General features: G+C 33.6%; 2 protein-coding genes across 2 annotated transcripts; both read left to right on the forward strand.

Annotated features, from left to right (window-relative positions):
* Nucleotides 1-1,883: 1,883 nt before the first annotated feature.
* LOC134279218 (nucleic acid dioxygenase ALKBH1-like) lies at nucleotides 1,884-7,004 on the forward strand. Its single transcript, XM_062761565.1, is given in 7 exon segments — nucleotides 1,884-2,113; nucleotides 2,906-3,002; nucleotides 3,388-3,550; nucleotides 5,621-5,702; nucleotides 6,049-6,242; nucleotides 6,516-6,871; nucleotides 6,874-7,004. Coding segments are annotated over 7 exon segments (1,101 nt in total). The 5' UTR covers nucleotides 1,884-1,969; the 3' UTR covers nucleotides 6,939-7,004.
* A 1,743-nt stretch (nucleotides 7,005-8,747) lies between these two features.
* LOC134279241 (amino acid transporter heavy chain SLC3A1-like) lies at nucleotides 8,748-12,608 on the forward strand. Its single transcript, XM_062761597.1, has 8 exons — nucleotides 8,748-9,239; nucleotides 10,118-10,300; nucleotides 10,597-10,742; nucleotides 10,885-11,010; nucleotides 11,104-11,223; nucleotides 11,318-11,596; nucleotides 11,714-11,971; nucleotides 12,089-12,608. The coding sequence occupies exons 1-8, from the start codon at nucleotides 8,810-8,812 to the stop codon at nucleotides 12,425-12,427; spliced, it is 1,881 nt and encodes a 626-aa protein (XP_062617581.1). The 5' UTR covers nucleotides 8,748-8,809; the 3' UTR covers nucleotides 12,428-12,608.
* The last annotated feature ends 760 nt before the right edge of the window (nucleotides 12,609-13,368 follow it).

Consider the following 13,368-nt stretch of genomic DNA (forward strand, 5'->3'; position numbering starts at 1 on the left):
TTTAGCATTGCACGCGTGCGCATGTGAATGCATGTGCGTAATGACCATACAATCTTGTCTTTACAATCTATAGATTTTAATATACTAAATATCAAAGTATTTAATCCAAACGTATTAAAAAATACGCTAATTCAAGTGTATTTTTGATTTTACTCATTTCACGTGCACGCACGTGCTCACATGAGCATGGCGACCATACTTTCTTGTAGAAGCCCATTACATCTATCTATGTTCTAAATCCCACCCCGTTTGGTTGAAAACCAAGGGAGTTATAGATGTTCAAAGTTTCAGCCAATCAGATTGCAGCGCACGTACATGCACGTGTATGCATGTGCATGGTGACCATGTCTTCTTGTAGAAGTCCATTATATCTATCTATGTTCCAAATCCCATCCTGTTTGGTTGAAAACCAAGGGAGTTATAGCTATTTAAAGCATAAGCCAATCAGATTGCAGTGCACGTGCATGCACGCGTTTTCAAAATGATTGCTATATATCTTATTGTAGGATATCCTAATGCATGTCTATATTTAAAATTTCAAAGGATTTCGTCAAAAAACAAGAAAGATATTGAGACTTTAGTTTCAGCCAATCAGAGCAAAGCGCATGTGCATGCGCGTGAGATCTTGCTTTTTTGACCATGTCATCTTGTCTATGCTTCTAATATATACTTCTAATATGAGTTTTAAAGCATATCATCAATAATTTAAATAGTCACGTCTGTATCAATTATATTGGACATTTCTCGTGTTGCACGTGCGAGCTCTTGCAAGCACACGTGCATGCACATGCTTTCATGATATTTCTTTTATTACGGGCTGTAGATCTCCCTAATGTATGACTATGTTCAAAATTTCAAATGATTTTATCAAAAAACAAGAAAGATATTGACACTTTAGTTTCAGCCAATCAGAGCGAAGCGCACGTGCTTGCACGTGCGATCTTGCTATTTTGACCATGTCATCTTGTGCATACTACTCATATATCCTTACATTATGAGTTTCAAAACATTTCGTCTAAAAATAGAAAAGTTACGGTTATATCCATTATATATTGGTCATTTCAAGTTTTGCACGTGCGCGCTCTTGCAAGCACGTGCGCGCAAAATGACCTTGATTCCGCAAATCTACATAACATGCCTACTTACCCTAAAAAGGTTTCCCCTTAATCGGATGTGTACTTTACAAGATCATTCGCGGACAAAATTTTCCCGAGAAGAAAAATAATAATAATAATAATAATAAGAAACAGAGTAAAAACAATATGTTCCCCAACTTCGTTTGGGGAACATAATAAGAAACAGAGTAAAAACAATATGTTCCCCAACTTCGTTTGGGGAACATAACTATGAATTGTGCTTGATCATGAATAGCTAGCTTTATAATTACCAATGTTGCTTTTGCATGTTTTGCTTGAAATTGGATTGATGATTCTTGAGAAGTAGAAAATGTAAAAAAAAAAAAAATTAAAGATGGATAAGCAGACCAATGGAACAAGGATTCTTGCATGATTCACAAAGCTGAAAAGTTAGCTGACCAGGTGAGCTAAAAAGACATAACTTTGTTTTCAACAGATTGATACAAGATCAGACAGGTAATCAATGAGAGAGCATTTGTTTTCGCATAAGCGTTGCAACTCTCCCAGTTTCTGTCATCAATCCAATTAAAAAAAAATATTTTATACAGTTTCAGGATATATGTAAGCATTTTCTGTAATTAGTGAAACCATGCATTAACAATTAACTCGTACCAGAATTTTTTTTACCTAAAATCCAAGTGACAATGTTAAACAACTTAGCAATTTCTAAAACTCATTTCTTTAAATAATAAGTGGATCAAATCACTTACTTGGGGTTAGGGTTGAATTAATTAACAATTAAAACCTATACGAAATATATTATACTCGAGTTGTCAATAATCCGATAACCCCATCACGTTGCATCATAACATCATTTGTAAAATTATTTAAAAATGGACTTGTACGGAGATGATACTGAACCTGTAGACGGTGGTGAAGATTTATTCAAACCAGAATATAAAAGATACAAGAGAAAGGACAGGAAACTCGATCTGAGTGACGTCATTGACTTGACGAAGCAGACAAATATGGACAAGGTATCCATAATCCTTCTGATGCAATGCTAATAAATTAGGCCCTATCAGCAAAAAACATCCAGATTTACACTTGACAGTGCCAATGACCCGTGTGAATAAAAAAGAATTACAAAGTTTGACGTATAAACATATTTCAGAAAATATATGCATTAATAAATATTTCAAGAGAGATTCTTATTTTCTGACTTTCACATTTACAAAGGTGATTTCCCTTTGTGTGTGGGTCAATCCAAATCGGTGTAACCCAGTTTTCTCTCTGTTATACAGATCTTTACCTAAGAACTGAAATAGCTGGGGATAATAAAAAAGCAGGGATCTGGGGTTCCTCATGAAATTAAGGGTTGAGGGGAAATAACAAATTACATTATAGGCAGGAAAATAAATTGGATGCATTCTTGGTTCTTACTGCCTTGGTGTCAAAAGAGTTAAAGACAAAAATCAATTGAAATCAATTTGGATCCATATTCATAAGGCAAATTAAGAAAATTATGTGATTATGATTATCTGGCTCTTGATATTTATTTCCCCAACAACACTAATCTGTTTTCGAATTCTAAATTTTCAGAATTCTCTTTGAATAATTTATGCTAGCTTTATAAATATGAAATTCATTAATATACTTTACGAAATTGACAATTTTATTTAATAATTTGGGGAAAAAATAGTAATATATTATTTTTAAACACCTTCCTCCTTTATTTAAAGCGTAAATGTTGAGACTATTAGATGTACATTAATCCTCAGAATTCATAGACTTTGACTAAGGATAATATCTGTTAATATTTTTTTTAGGTGGAAGAAATAGAACTACAGGCTTCTCAGCATCCTGCAGTGAGGGGGTTAAAACCTCTGAAGGAATGGAAAAATTATTCAATCAAAGGTTTTCCTGGTAAATTTAAAACAATATAATAAAGCAATTTATAAATGTATTAAGAAAAAACAATGAAATAAAACATATATTATTAAATACATTTGAAATTTTCTACATGTGAATCTTCCAACACTTTATTCTAAAATTTATTTTCTAGCATTTTCAAGGTATCATTTTGTATATATTTTATTTATTTGTTACCATATAAATGTACCGTGAAATTGTTTTATTTGATACTCTTGTGTAATATGTTTCACCAATTCTGATCAGGTATCCAATCTTCCATTTGACTATTTTCTATGACTTTAGGACAGTGTAATATGACTCCATTCCAGTGCAAATTCTGTCTACCTTTATATATCTGATGATACAGGTTTTACTCTTTATTGTAATTTTATTAAAGGGTTCATCTTTATAAAGAATCCCTTTGAGGATGGACAACAAAGATACTGGATAGAGAGATGTGTCCTGGATTATCCCAACAAACCAAGCAAAACCATCTTAGATAACTTGGTAGACATGAGTGATATTGATAACATTTGGTCCTACAGCCAGAATAAGTCTAAGTATGAAGAAATTTTAAAACAGTCTACTGTGAATGTATTATTATTTAGCATATTAATTAGTGTTGGCAAATCGAACGATTTTTAGTAACCGGTTACTCGCTTAATCTTCCGATCGAGTACCTGGTTACTCGGATGATTTTTTTGTTATAGTTTCCGTATTTGTTATTAATCTCAAAGCAAAACAATCTCATTCTTTTACTTTACTTATTGGTAGAAATAAACCACAAATGTTAGATATATGGACTTTATTTACAAAAACAAACTCAAAAAACACGCACACACAATATCTTTGAAGAATATTAATTTTGAATGTCACTTGAAACCGGAGGGGGGGGGGGGGTCAAAGAAAATAATTATATCAACATACGAAGAAGAAATATGTCACGATTGAGGAGAATTAACGTACCCTGTAATTGCTGGTTGTTTTGATGAGTCTTCTGCAAGTCGCTGGTTATCAAATTATGTTTCAATTCATGGTAATTTAGCATATTTGCAGTTCAACCCGTAAAGGACAACTCCGATACTCATAATTTGAATTTTGACAGATTTAGAGTTCTTTAACAATATTTCAACGCTTTTCATTTTGCGGAGGCATCTTGTTAAAGTGTGTTCCTCTAACACGGGTCTATTAAAGTGAGGTAATTATAACTCAGGTTTTCAAAACGCGCACCCCTGGCAATTAAAGCCATCAATTAAACTAATCAAAACAAATCGATCCTATTTGTGAACCACTAGGGCAAGCCTTACGGTAATTGAATTAGGGAAATTTGTCATTATACATTTACAAATAACTTAAAAATTATTATATACGTATTTAATATGAAAAATGTATTTTTATCCAGGTAACAATTAGCAGTTTTACTAACCGATACTCGCATCGTTCGATGGTTAACCGGTTAACCGGGTACTCATTGCCAACACTAATATTAATTGATTATTTCATCACTGAAATAAATTATTTGAATCAGTATAGAAAAAAATGAAGATTATCAGTACTTTTAGTATTTCAAATAAAATGTTGTTTTCATTGCTAAAATATACTGTAAAAGATTTTCTCTTTTTTATCAGTTTTTCTTTGCTATTTTTACCTTAAAGGTATTTGGACACAGATTTGAAGGTATTTATTTTCTCTATAATATTAGGACTTATATATTTTAATAGCATTTAACACAAAAATTAATTAAAAATCTTATTTCGTTAAAAGATATTAAAATTTCAAATTTTTTGGCGGGTTTGATTGACACATCCTTGCACTTTCACAAATTTTAACCTTATTCTCAATCCTTAGGAAAAGTGGCAATCTTGTTGTGTATAAATGAAAAATATTAATACTATAATGCAGAAAATTCAGAGTAGACATGTTTGAAAGCAAAACAAATTCACAATATATTGGCAGTCCGTGCAGTTGTGGTAGGCAGACTGTGATGACTGAATGCACCCGGTGAATTGTAAACGTCAACAAAAACAGAACTTGTGCCCTGATTACATAAACTGTGTACATAACACGAGTGTGCTCGATTTGCTAAACTCTGTACGCAACTCTTAGTTCGGAATGACGATACTTGTGAATGAATTTTGCTTTTTTGAACATTTCTACTCTGAATATAATTATTTTTCTGGATAAAAGTTTTAATATTTCTCATTAATACACAACAAGATTGCCACTTTTCCTAAGGATTAAGAGTAAGGTTAAAATTTGTGAAAGTGCAAGGATGAGTCAATCAAACCCGCCAAAAGATTTGAAGTTTTAATAACTTTTAACTGAAATAAGATTTTTAATTAATTTTTGTGTGAAATGGTATTAAAATATATTAGTCGTAATATTATAGTGAAAATATTGACTTCAAATCTGTGTCCAAGTACCTTTAAGTGAAATAACTTGTGAATATATATGTGTATATTATTGTTTGATTCATGCTTTTATTTCTGTTTTCAAGTTCAATTTGAGAGGAGTTGCAATAATGAATATTGGCACCACGGAAAATTTTCCTAGTTAGAGACATTATATTTCACAAACATTTCTAAGTTCTTCTAGTTTGTCCTTTAGCTTACTGTAAGATTTCATTTTAGCTCAGACATAACTGGAAAAGACAGTCTCATCATGAAACTTAGATGGGCAACTATGGGATACAATTATGAATGGAATTCAAGAGTAAGATACCGTATAAGTGGAAATTTTAGTGAGATACAAATTTAGCAATTTGTTCTTAAAAATTGGTATTTTATTTTCAGCGAGATGTAATTTTAGCAATTTTAAATTCATGCTCACTAAAGAAGCTATAACAAATACCATGCAATTAAATTTTAGCGATATTCAATTTTTAGCGATCTCGGCACCCTCGCTAATAATGCCAAAATTAAATCTTTGCTAAAAATTCTGCTTATCAATGGATGTTTTACTTTAGTAAAGATTCTTTTCCAAAAATAAAACTGATGTTCAAACAGAATAAGATTATTCATAAAAATCAAATACATACATATTTCTTATTTATTATCAGGCCTACTATGATGAAATGAAATCATCTTTTCCGTCAGACCTGCATGATCTTTGTCACTATATAGCCTCCGCAGTAGGCTACCACGACTTCTCTGCGGAGACTGCCATTGTTAACTACTACCACATGTCTGGAGATATGGGCCCACATAAGGACATCTCAGAAATCGACCATGATGCTCCTCTACTGTCTTTTAGGTAAAAATTAGGGAATTATCGGAATAATCTCAATGTATTTCTTTATTTGCCTGTTTGCTCTTATTAAGCTGCCCTGGTATAGTTTGTTTATATCTGAGTATTCTAAGAGTTTGATTTCTTTGTTTGTTTTGTGTTTTTTAATCATTTTTTTTTCTACCTAACCCTGATTCTTATTATATCAGAAAACTTGATAGACACATGATCATGTTGAAAATAAAAATCTTTAGAAAATCCTCTTGTGGTCTAATTATAATGAAAATCTTTTTTACTCAGCTTTGGTCAGGATGCTTTGTTCTTGCTTGGTGGAATGACAAAAGCCACGAAACCCGTTTGTCTATGTCTACATAGTGGTGATATTTGTATCATGTATGGTGACTGTCGACTTGTGTACCACGCCGTTCCTCGCATTCTGCCGGCCAGTCAAGATATCCTCAAACACTGTTACAATTTCAGCACTGTATCAAATAGTTGTGAAAACAAAATAACACCAGAAGAAAATGGCATTTCCTGTCAAGAAAAACTGGAAGTTAAATCAGTGGGGAGACAGGATGTGAACTGGGACTTGTTTAGTCAGTATTTACAGTGTACCAGGATAAACATGAATGTCAGACAGGTTTTACCTCCTGGGGGACAAACATTGCAGATTACCCCAAGCCTGTCTGTCCCTCACAGAATGGTAGAGGGATAAAGAATTAGCAGCAACCACATGAAAAGGATTAACAAGAGAAGATATTCATATAAAATGATGTTTTGCTACTGTGATACTTTTCTTGACTCATTAATAAAAGCATTGAGTAATTTACACAGCTTTCATATTGTTATATTAAAATATCAAGGAATTAATAATATTTAAACAAAATGGAGCTAGGACATTGAACATTAAATATTCCTACAAAAACATGGTGATAACACCATATTTTAGAATAGCTCATTTGAAAAAGTAGAATGAGATGCAGGATCATGGGATCTGAACATCCCAAAATGCTACTGCATTGTCTAATGCCAGAGTTAACAGTTGTACAGTTACTCCTTCTGACCACAGGAGTCTAAATTTTTTATCATCAAAAAAAAAAAAAAAAAATCTGGAAAAAAATTTTCTCACCCTCATCTTTAACAAAAAAATCCAGAAAAATTTTTCCCACCTTCAACTTTAACAAAAAAATTCGGAAAAAATTTTCCCATCTTCAACTTTAGTTGACTTGAGGGTGGTAATTTTTTTTCCTGATTTTTTATATTTTTTTTATTTTTTAACGATAAAAACTTCAGACTCCTGTGCTGTCTTGTCACCAGTAAGAGTCTCAGATGTTCGGAATCTAACCTATAAGCTAGTGGCATTAAGCATTTTAGGTAAAAGGAGATTTTAAATGAAGAGTCAAGCCTTTTCCAATGGAGATGATTTTAAAAAATGCTTCTGTAGAAGCCTCCTTAGTAGTGTAAGATTCTCTTTTTTTCAAAACATGAATCCTGGGGGTAAAGGTCTGGGGCAAAAATAGATGATGATATTACATTAAAACATATTTAAAACAAATTTTGAAAGAAAAAAATTTAAATTAAAGATCTTTTAATTCAGATGAATATTTTTTTCTTTTAAAGCTATATATTGTGTATCTGAGCTAAAAAATAAAAATACTAGATCAAGTGTAGGTTTACCTGATATTGTTATTTATCTTCAAATTCAAATTTTCACCGATTTACGTTTCTATAAATTAAAGTTAAATTGACTTTAAACTGTGTCTGCTATTTTATTCTGAGCCGGAATTAAATCGGTTATTGTTTTAAATCTGTGATATCTATATATATGAAACACGATTGATTTTTTAAAATTGTGCAATTTAATTTATAGGAAAGTCCTATCTTCAAATGAAGAATGGAAAGGTCTTTTTGATTTTAGTTAGTATGAATTAATAAGAAATATGCCATATATGACTTTAAATTTTGCGCGTCCATTGCTTTTTACTCAGAAATTTAATTGTATCTATATCAATTCACAATGTTATTCTTTTGATTAAATCTTATCTTTCAAACTATTACAGGAATAGTCTCTACTTTTCTTGAACTAACTAAATAAAAGTGGCATTAAAATGTTATGCATTCCTGCTGTGGATGTAATTACATTTTTGACACCCTATATGGAAACTTTAGACTTTGCCCGCAGTTTGACATGTGGCTGGCAAAAACAGCTTTTTAGTTCACCCCAGGTGTTCTGAATATAAATGTTAACATTCCCCACTTGATGCCCCCTAAATCATAATGTAAAGTTTCAAAGGCGATTTCATTCATAGGGGTGATTTGCTCAACTCATTTTAACTGAAATGAAGTAATTAATACTTATATCATTACAACAGTTGAACTTAAACTGTTAAGAAAGATAAACTTTAATTTTGATACACCTTAGGCTTTGAAAAGTACTTGATCTTTGAGAAACATTGTCATGTTCCCCACAAAGTCCCTGATCCCCCCTTTTATATTGGAATCACCCCCGCTTGCGTCAGCCCGCCTTGATTAACGAGCACGTTGCCAGGAACCAGTCTAGGCAAGAAAAGAAGGACAGATAGCGAAGGACGAAGATGGCAGACCACAACACAAATAACGAAGAAAAAACGCCACTAAACGAAGCAGCAGTGGACCCAGATGTAGATACTAAGGCACAGTTTGTAAATGGAGGAAAAGTCGAACCACATGTCGCCATAGAATGTGGATCGGGAGACGACGTGAGTTTTACGGGATTGGGGAAGGAGGAGTTGATGCAATATGCAGATGATCCTTTCTGGAAAAGAGTACGACTTATCCTCCTGATCGTCTTCTGGGCGGGATGGATCGCTATGCTGGTAGCGGCTATCGTTATCATTGTCCTAGCCCCAAGATGTCCCTACAGGCCCGACCAAAAGTGGTACGACAAAGAGAGCGTCTATGAAATCCTCCCAGAATCTTTCCAGGACTCCAGCCCCAAGTCAGATGGCGCGCAGAAGGAAGGAGATGGATATGGAGATATTAATGGTATATTTTTGATAATTATTAAATATTTCAGTGATTTGGTTTGATAATTATTGCTAAACATTTGTGATCAGATTGGTTGCACTATTGAGGGTGGCCTTGCCCTTGGATGATGCAACATTCTGATCATGCTCTTGAGAAGTGCATTGTGCATTATAAATGAAATCGTGGATTGAAAAATAACATAATTATTGCGTGATGCAAAAAATATTAGTCCTAGCTTATCATAGTAAAATAAATGAACAATTTTTATTTTTTAAAAAATTGAATCGTGGAATTTTATGCCCTTTAATAAAATTTGTTGGGAAAACTTCAATTAGGTCCATGCTTCAATATTGGAAGGATCTGCCTGTTAAGGATATATAAAATAGAATATATTAACATAACTGAAATTAAGGAGAAACATACCAACCATTTTATATCTGTTACAGTATTTGGGATGAAGTCTGGAGAAATTCTTTAACAAATAAATAAAAAAAAGAAGGTGCATAAGTGCCTCTAATGAATCTGCTGATGCGCCCACAATCTTGAGAATGTTTACCCCCCTAATATGCTTTATGACTTAAATGCCAAATCTCACAAGATCAGGGGCCCATTTTACAAAAGAATTTAAGACTAAGACCAAAATTTATCTTGCTTATAAATTTATTATTTGCATGAAATTGAAAATAGTTTTAAACTTTTTAAAAGGAATGTAGAAAGATATTTTCATGACAGTAAATGAGTAATTTTAAGCTCAATTAATAATTTTGCAAAATTTTACAATCAGCTCGAGTTTTTGGTCTTAGTCGTAAGTTCTTTTGTAAAATGGCCCCCTGAATCTTTGATCGAAGTCGACAGGTCTCATAATCCAAAAGTTATATTTCCCCTTAATTTTTCAGGTATTGCATCTCGTTTGAACTACCTTAAAGATGATGTCGGCAGTAAAGCTCTATACATCAACTCCATGTATGAGAGTGATGATAATAGTCGCATGGCAGTTGTTAACCACAAGAGTTTGGACAGCGTACTAGGAACCATGGCAGACTTTGATCGGCTCCGCAAAACCACTAAAAAGATGGAAAGTAAGTTTTACTCTATCAATTGAAAGCCACGTAGAAATCAAGTAATATTGTTGGGGGGGGGGAATGAAGGGGGAAAAAAAGAACAAAATGAGATGGTCTTCTGCAGCTTTTCTTGGACCCAGTAAAAGGGACTTTTACTTGCTAAAGATAATTCAAATTTTTGTGGCAATTGAACTGCAAACATTTAAGATGCCTCTTAAGCAAACAATGAAATCCTTTGTCTTGTAGATAATTTTTATTATGAGTAAGAGACGCATATCTGTCACTTCATGAAATTTTTTTTTGTCACTTTACAGTGCGCCTTATCATGGACTTCATTCCTAACCACACTGGGAAAAAACATGAATGGTTTGTGAAGAGTCAGCAGAAAGAAGGGAAATACACAGACTACTACGTCTGGGCTACATGTAATCCAAATGACGGAACCTATCCCAACAACTGGGTATATCTCAATTATTTTCTGAAAAATAACCCTTTTGCTAAATTTCTGTAGTGTAATGGTAGTCCACTTGTAATTGAATGATAATTTTACTGAGTGAAATTCAATCTATGTTTACTAATATATAAACTTATTTGTTCACCAGATGAGTGTGAAAGGCAACAGATCCTGGACATATGATGCCACCAGAAAGGAATGCTACCTCCATCAACTGGAGAGCGACAAGCCAGATCTGAACCTCTGGAACGCAGATGTCAAGCAAGAATTGGAGGTACGTGAATGCATTCTAAATTGAAATAAAAGAAGTCCTTTCATAAAAGAGTAAAGGGGACGGGTAATGAAACATGTCATTTATTTTCAACAGGGTATCCTACGTTTCTGGCTGGACAAAGGAGTGGATGGGTTCCATGTCTTGAATGCCGAGTATTTGTATGAGGATGAAAGTCTTGCTGATGAAATTCTGATGCCTGGAAAGTCGGGGAATGTAAGGAACTACACATTAAATTTTATTGAAAGAGTATACTGTTCAAAGTTGTATTTTAAATGATATGACATTTTTATTTGACATTTCTTTGTAGGCATATGACGACTTTGAGCACAACCAAACTATGAACCATCCAGAGAATCTGAAGCTTTTGACTGCCTGGAAATCTGTCCTTGAGTCCTACAATACCAAACCAGGCAGGGAAAAGGCCCTTATTGTAACAGCTAAGGATGATTTGAACACCACCATGCAGTACTTTGATGCCGGAGCCACCATTGTACGAGTCACCCCCTTTGCAGACAGCAGCGCATCATTGGCTGAAAGTATTGAGACCAAACTTACAGACTCCAATGCCAAGAGAATTGGATGGATGGTGAGAAACTCCTATATTTAAGCTATTATCTTTCTTGTTTGTGCTTACAATAAAAAAAGAGATTGGAAAATTTAAGTTTACCTGTAAAAACTAATGTTTTGGTATTTCTGTTTTCAGTATAGCAATAAAGATTCCAGTCGTCTTGCAAGCAAAGTCAAACCCGAAGTAGTGAAAGCTTTGCTAACTCTTCAAGCTACCTTGCCTGGAGTTTCTTTCAATTACTATGGAAACGAGATAGGAATGACTGACCATCCATCATTACCAGTGCCAAATAAATACAGAACTCCCATGCAGTGGAATTCTAAGGGAACAGGGTTTTCAGAGCATACCAAATGGCTTGCACAAAATCCCAACTTTGCGGATGTCAATGTTGAGGTAAGAAAATATTATGAATTTATCTAGGCTAAAGGTGATAAAGGGAACGATAATGAGGTATTAACTAGATTGAAGAATTTGCGAGTTATTGTATATCTTAATTTTGTACATTTACAGTCGGAAAAAGCTGTGGGAGATGAATACACCACTCTGAAGGTCATGGGAAGACTGTCAAAACTTCGTGAAAATGAGTCCTTCCAGTGGGGAGTTATGAATGTTTTCAGAGATAAGGATCTCATAATGTTCACAAGAAAGGCAGAGGGATTTCCAGGCTATCTGGTTGCCATGAATCTTGGATCCAAGAGGGTTACAGAGTCTTTCCATGGGGCCACTGGAATCCCCAAGGAGGTTAAGGTGGTGTTCCACACCCACAAGGATGATAACACTGCCATCAATCTGTCTGACAACTCCTACATTCTGGAAGCAAATCATGCAATCATTTTGGAATATGCCTAAATTTGTATTTTCTATTGCAATTTTCAAGAAAACAATTTTTTTTTCATTAATATATTTATTTAAAAAATTTTCTTTGGAAATTTGTACTTAAAATGCATGAAGAGTGCAAAAAATAAAAGTAATGGAATGAAAAATTCAAACAAATTGCATCAATTTTCAGGAAATAAATATTTGGCAGTAATGTTTTGTTTGTTTTTCAATACATGTATTGACCCATTTGCAAGAAAAAGGCAAAGGGTATATGTTAGGTCACCCGAATCACCCTTGGGTAAAGGGGCACAACAATTTGGAATTTCATGCTTTCTCCTGAGGGATGGGACTAAAACCATCAAAATAAAAGAAAACTTGATTTTCCAGAAAAAGCATGATTTTAGAATTCTTGAACCATTTGCTGAAAGTGGTGAATTCATCACCACATGATCAGGGATTATCAGTAAGGATGGCACTTGAATGAGTATAAAGTGAAAATGCCAAAGAAAGTAAAAGCCATCGATGCAAACCTCGGCAAACGTGATGATTGAGAGAATTGATGTGAATCACCCGTGGGTTACCGATGATGATTAAAAGCTGTCTTCCATACGATATATTAAACAATAAAATGCTTTGTTAGTATGGGAATTAAGTTGCTGCTGTTGCAGAAAAAAATACTAAGCAGTTTATGTAATTTTTTTCTATAATGGCTGTGACATTAATTTCAATACTAACATGCAAGAAAGACATTTTATTGTTATACCCCAGCAAACGAAGTTTAGGGCATATTGGAATCAGCATGTCCGTCTGTCTGTCTGTCTGTAGACAAGATTTTGTCCGGACCGTTTCTCAGAAACTATTGGATGGATTTGTCTGAAAATTTGTACACTTATTATTCACCATATGAAGTTGTGCACCTGGTATTTTCATTATGATTGGATAATTTTTCTGCATTTTACTTTTTTTCCCCA

Source organism: Saccostrea cucullata, unplaced genomic scaffold (genome assembly GCF_032062105.1).
Source record: "Saccostrea cucullata isolate Sc308-1 unplaced genomic scaffold, CSIRO_AGI_Scuc_v1 ctg604, whole genome shotgun sequence".
Taxonomy (NCBI): domain Eukaryota; kingdom Metazoa; phylum Mollusca; class Bivalvia; order Ostreida; family Ostreidae; genus Saccostrea; species Saccostrea cuccullata.